The 6207-nt window shown below is 52.3% G+C and overlaps 1 protein-coding gene across 1 annotated transcript in view; it reads right to left on the reverse strand.

Moving 5' to 3' along the window:
- Nucleotides 1-6207, reverse strand: part of Ceacam16 (carcinoembryonic antigen related cell adhesion molecule 16) — a 9089-nt gene that overhangs the window by 874 nt on the left and 2008 nt on the right. Inside the window, exons 2-5 of the mRNA XM_028778667.1 lie at nt 5606-5950; nt 4858-5133; nt 3165-3443; nt 567-893 (exon numbers count right to left, since the gene is read on the reverse strand). Coding sequence (XP_028634500.1) covers nt 567-893; nt 3165-3443; nt 4858-5133; nt 5606-5950 — 1227 coding nt within the window. The remainder of the gene's footprint in view (nt 1-566; nt 894-3164; nt 3444-4857; nt 5134-5605; nt 5951-6207) is intronic.

The following is a 6207-nucleotide window of genomic DNA, read 5'->3' on the forward strand; positions in this document are numbered from 1 at the left end:
GAAGCTCCCAGTCTGATGGAGGAGACATGGTCCCTGATTCTGGGAGCTCCCAGTCTGATGGAGGAGACACAATTTTTAGTCTGTTAAGAATGACATGGTTCTCTGCTGTGGGAGCCCTCAGCTTGATGGGGGAGAGGTGGTTCCCAACAGAGAACTCTGTCTGATGGAGGAGACACACCTAGCAGCCTACATCCTAGTGCACTTTCAGGTTGGGAGCGTTCTGGTGTCTGAAGGTGAAAACGTCTTGCCCTCATGTCATGTCTCATGGGGGAGGAAAACACCTGCATTTACCCCAGCTCCCCAGTGTGGTGGAAGATGCTGGATTCACGTGGTTTAGTTTCCACTCACCTAAGGAAAAAAGATGCCCACCCTCACACGACACCCCTCTGTACGGCTACCTATCCATATGGCGTATACCTCGGTGGACGTCATCCTTTGAGAGGCAAAGCAAGGACCCATATGGGGACACTCAGGTCAGATGGAAGAGGCATATGCCTGTGTCCCACAGGCATACAAGGGAGGAGAAAGACATCTTTGGGTGCCCCCATCCCCCGCTGCTCACTCACGGGCCACCTGTAGCTCCACCTCCAGAGTGTCGGTCTTGCCCTGCAGTGTGACGGTCTTGAGTGTGTAACGTCCGGCATCTGTGAGGTTCAGCTTCTGGACCAGCAGTGAGCAATTGGCAAAGCCCACCTCCCGACCTGTGTGCGCTGGGCCGGCGATCCAGTTCCCTGACGGCAGCTGGCTGAGCAGTCGGTTGGGCTCCGAGGCAGGTCCACGGTACCAGGCGTAGACTAGCAGGTCCTTGGGGTACCCTTGGACAGTCAGGGTCACATCCTGGCCCTCCATTGGCTTAGTCGGTACAGGAACAATCATCATGGCTACAGCTGCGGCTGAAGAGAGAACACCACCACCGTCAGCCAGGACTTCCCAGAGTGTGGTGTCCTCCCCCTCCCTTGGCCAGCCCCCTGACTGATGGTGCTCCTCATGAGGTGCTGGGAGGAGACAGAGGATGGAGGTGATTTCTAGGGTGATCACATAGATTCTTTCTCAGTGGTACTTGCCAGGAAGACATCTCCCCTGTTTAGATTTCAGCCTTGGATGATGGTGCAGGTCCTATGTAATTAATTGAAAGACCCCACAGGGTCTGGCCATGTCTCCTCCATCAGGGTAGAAAATAAACTCTGGGGACCATGCCTCCCCTATCAGACTGGAAATCCTAGAATATGGAGCTGTGTTTCCCCCATCAGATGGTTGGAACATCTCCTCCCACACTGTGGCTTTTCTGTGAGAGCAGCAGACCCAAGAATATGGGGATGACAACTCCTCCATCAGATTGGAAGACTCTAGGAAAGATGAAGCTGTGCATCCTGTATCACATGGAAAATTCTCACAAGATATAGATTGTGTCTCCTCCATCAGATTGGGACAATCTAGATTTTTTTTTTCAATCAACTTTGGGACCCAAGAAGCTGGGAAGACTATTCCATGGGTTTAAGATTTTCTAGAAGGTGGGAGCTTCCGTCTCCTCCATCAGACTGAGAAATTGTGGATTATTGGGAGTGAAACATTCTGATCAAGTTGGAGACCCCCCCCCAAAGTTGGGAATATTTTTCTCTATTTTATAGAAAAACTTCAAAGAAAGTGGGGAGATTGTACTCCTCCATCAGATTTGACAGGTTCCCAAAGTGGGACTTGTGTCTCCCCCATCAGACTAGGAAATTTAGAGTAGCGTCATGTCTCCTAATGACCTGGAAATTCTTCCAGGCTGTGCCTCCTTCCTTTGACTAGAGGGTTTTATCTCTTCCACACCAGTGTCTGGGAGCCCAGAGAAGGTGACTCTTCTCTTTAACTGGCAGCTTCACTAATACCTCTGAAGTCAGAGAAAGACCATGCCTCCTCCATCACCTCAGCTTGTTCCCCAGGTGAGATAAGAGCCATGTTTCTCTGTCTCCATCTCAGCACCTGCCACAGGATTTCTGGCAACTTGTGGGGCAGTTTTGGGAATGTGTCATTAGGCATACCCTGCACCTACCTGCAGACCTTGGACACCCACCATGTTGGCCCTGAGGTCATCTGGTCCACCCTGTCTCCAGCCAAGGTCCCTCACAGGTAAGACAGGAGGCACGCTTACCTTTGCGACAGTCATCTCTGCTCTGCGTGAAAGAGGGTCCATCCCCACCCTTTGCATGAGACCCAGCCTGTTAGTGGAGGAAGAAGGGAGGGAGGAGGGGGTGGACGATTCCCACTGTCCCCAGTGGTCATTTGAGAAGAAACCCAGAAACCCAGGTAGAATTAATGAGACTTTTTTTTTTCTTTTTTTGAGGCAAGGTCTGATGTAGCTGAGGCTGACTTTGAAATGTCTGTGTAGCTGAGGATGGCCTTGAACTCCTGATCCTCCTGCCTTCACCTCTCAAATGCTGTGATTATAGGTGAGCCCTTCCACATTTGCTATAAAATGAGGACTTGACGTTCAAAGCCACGATCCTTGGGGCATGAGCGCTGTTCCCTCATTGTCTCTCAATGCCCACCCCACCCCCATGCGTGGAACAGAGGTGTGGAGACCTTCTGGTGTGTGGTTTTTCACCTGTGGGGTGTGTGTGTGTGTGCGTGTGTGTGTGTGTGTGTGTGTGTCAGAGAGACAGAGAAAAGGAGAGACAGAGAGCACTCCCGCATGGGCACTCGCGCACGGGCACGCGCACACACACGTGCATTGGCACTCGCGCACGTGCACGTGCACGTGCACGGGCACGGGCACTCGCGCATGCCCACATGCCATCAGACTAATTGATGGACAATGTAGTTGGAGGAAGTTCAGGTTTGTGTGTCTTGGGTTGAGCAGGGCTCTCTGCAGCTGGTGCCTTTCTACTAAGCGGGGTAAGGACACGAAAGGACGTGGAGCCTGGTCCACCCCACCAGAAGGGGACGTGGGCTCATGTATCACTCAGTCTAACCGCAAGGCAGAGGATATGAGTCACCATTTCTTTGCCTGCCTCTTTTCGCACCTAGAGAAGACCGGGACAATCGGATACGCCACCTTGTCCCAACTGGCCAACGAGTGTGCTGGGAATCCAGTTATCTTCTGGGAAAGGGGTGGCCCAGGCAGCAAAGGCCAGCGGTGCCTCTCTGGAGAGCAGGTGGCTATCAGCCAGGGACTGACTCACCAGACAGCTTGACCACCACTGAGGCAGAGCCGGACAGCAGCGTCTTGGAGTTCTTAGCGATACACGTGTACGTGCCCTCGTGGGCTGCCGTCATGCCGCTGATGTTCAGATGATCCTGACCATTCTTCAAGGCCTTCCCATTGAAGGCCCACACGTACTCTGGCTCAGGGCAGGACCGGGACACACACCACAGGGTGAGGGACGTGTTGAAGTCCACTTTAATAGTGCAGCCCGTGCGGGTGGTAGAGTCTTGGAGGATAGCCACTCGTTCAGGGCCGACTGTAGGGCAGGAGGGAGAGACACAGGAGGGGCAGGAGTGGGGTGGGAGGGGACAAAGGCGTGCACCTCAGGTCTTCTGTCTACCGGATTGGGTCGCTGGGGCGGGCAGGGCTGAGAGGGGAGAAAGAACTTGAGTCTTTCTCAATCACGTCTTGACTTCTAACACTCTACAAGTTCGAGACTCACTTCCCCTCCCGTGAGAACTCAGTTTTTTGTTTCGTTTGTTTGTCTTTTTTGTTGTTGTTGTTTTTATCTATAAAAAAGAATGTGTGGAGCTGGCAGTGGTGGCGCACGCCTTTAGTCCCAGCACTCGGGAGGCAGAGGCAGGTGGTCAAGGTTAGCCTGGTCTACACAGAGAAACCTTGTCTTGAAAAACAATAAAACTAAAACAAACCAACCAAAACAAAAAGAACCCATGCTTCTAGGTTCTTGGTTTCTTGGGCTTTAGAAATCTGGGTGTCTAAAGTTCTAGACTTTCAGTTGTTAGAACTTGATTCTAGGGTGTTTCTAGTGTTTCTAGGCTTCACAGTCTAAACTCGAGCCTTGTCTCTGGTTCTAGAGTTTCCAGCATCTGGAATCCTCTGGTTGCAAGATTCTAGAATTTTAGTTTCTGTACATCAGCCTTATTTTTGAAATTATTACTGTTGTTGTTGTTATTATTATTATTATTGGAGAAAAAGCTTCATTATGTAGCCCTGGCTGACCTTGAACTCACAGCAATTCCCCTGCCTCTGCCTCTTGAATTAAAGGGGTGCCCCACTACGGCTGGGCAACTTGGTCATTTGTATTCTCAGGATTTGACACACACAGCTGCTGGCCCAGGAAGTACCGTGCGCTTCTGTGATGAGCTCTTGTGATATGTCTGCTGAGCCCTGAGTTCCAATGACAGTTAACCTCGAAACCTTCTCAAAGCTAAGCATCCCTGTGTCCATGCTATCCGTTTCTTTAGGCATCTTTCCTTTTTCCTATTTCTTTTCAGACAGGCCTTCATGTAGCCCAGGTTGACCTTGAAGTTAATATGCAGCTGACAAGGACCGGAGCTTGGGATCCTGACTTCATTTCCCTAGGATTATTGCCGTACGCTCACAGAAGCATTTTGTGAGGCTGTAGATGGAGTTTGGTGCGTGCCAGACATATGCCATGGCTCGGTCTTAGTAATGATCTTCCCTCCGCCTCCGGATACCTGGGATGGCAGGCATGTGTTCCCTCTGTCATCTACAGGGTCCTACATCGACCTGGCTTTATCAGCCATAACCTGCACTTCATAAAGTGACCGAGCAGTCAAGTATGTTTTAAGAAGGGCCCTGGCTCCTTCCCCAGCCTGCTTGCTGACTTGCTGTGTGACTGTGGACTCCTCGTGACCTCAGTTTCCCCATCTGTGAGATATGGGTATCAGGTGCCTTGGAAGACTCACAGTATACCGTCAGGTTCAGCGGCTCGCTGCGGCTGACGCTGACCGGGTTCCACACCTCGCATTGGTAGGCGCCTGCCTCCTCTCTGCGGATGCCATGCCGGGTCAGCATCCTGCCATCAGGGGACAGGCCCAAGCGGACAGCCACGGGCAGAGCGTCACCATTGAAGAACCAGCGGACCTCGGCGGGGCTGGGGCTGCTACAGATGAGACGAAGGGTATCCCTACGCTCCACCAGCGCAGTGTCGTTGGCCATGACCGTGGGAGGAGTCAGGATCTCTATGGGCGGAGTGAGAGACAAAGGGGGAGGGGAGGGGCACCTCCTGTCCCCGGGGCAAGAAGTACCACCAAGTTGTACTTCTGCACCCCAGCCATAGTGACCAAGAATGGCTTTGGAAGACAGATATCATCCTGGAAGCCAGAATGGAGACAGTAAGCATTTTTGTGTTGATTTAGGCACACCCACAACCTATTTTAAAAGCATTTTTAAGGGCTCGCAAGATGGCTCAGTGGATAAAAGCGCTTGCCACCAAACCTGATGACCTGAGTTCAATCCCTGGCTTCCATGGGGTAGAAAGAACTGACTCTATAAAGTTGTTCTCTGACCTCCGCATATATTCTGTGCCACACACACACACACCACACGATGCTATTTTGGAGAATAAATACTTGTTTCTTTTGTTCCTCAAAGGAGGGGTGAGGGTGAGGAAGAGAGTGGACAGTGTCAGAGATGTCAGAGGGGATGGCTCACCATAGACCTGCATGTGTCCGTAGCCCACCTCCGTCTGAAACTGCCGGTTAAGAGTCTGCAGGATATAGGTGCCTGTGTGCCCAAGTAGGGCACCGTGGATGTCAAGGCTGCCATCGGGACGCACAGCTTCCCGCCCTGTGTGGGCTGGTCCGGGGGTCTCATCACCAGTGCTGACAATGTAACTGGCCACCAAGAAGGTCAGGCTGAGCGTAGGCCCCGCATACCAGTTGTAGGCAAGCAGTTCCCCCGAAAGCCCATGGACTACCAGCGTGACATTGTCCCCCTCTGCAGGTTGGGCAGGCTCGGGGGTGATGGAGATCTCAGCCCCAGTGTTCAGGATCCAGGCTGAGAAAGAACAGAAGGGGCAGAATTGACTTGTCACCTCATATGACAGGAGGTGAAAAGCTCAGAAGGTGACAACCCGTGTCTAAAAGGTCAGACAAAAGCAAGATTTGTGCCTCCTGTACCAACACTTCCCCTGGGATAAAACCTAGAGCCTTACCCATGCTAGGCACTCCCCAGCCCCTCCCTGGGGCATTCTAGGCAGGGGCTCTACACTGAGCCACGCCCCCAGCCCCTCACTGGGGGATTCTAGGCAGGGG

This window comes from Grammomys surdaster, unplaced genomic scaffold (genome assembly GCF_004785775.1).
Source record: "Grammomys surdaster isolate TR1022 unplaced genomic scaffold, NIH_TR_1.0 339, whole genome shotgun sequence".
In the NCBI taxonomy this organism is placed as follows: Eukaryota; Metazoa; Chordata; class Mammalia; order Rodentia; family Muridae; genus Grammomys; species Grammomys surdaster.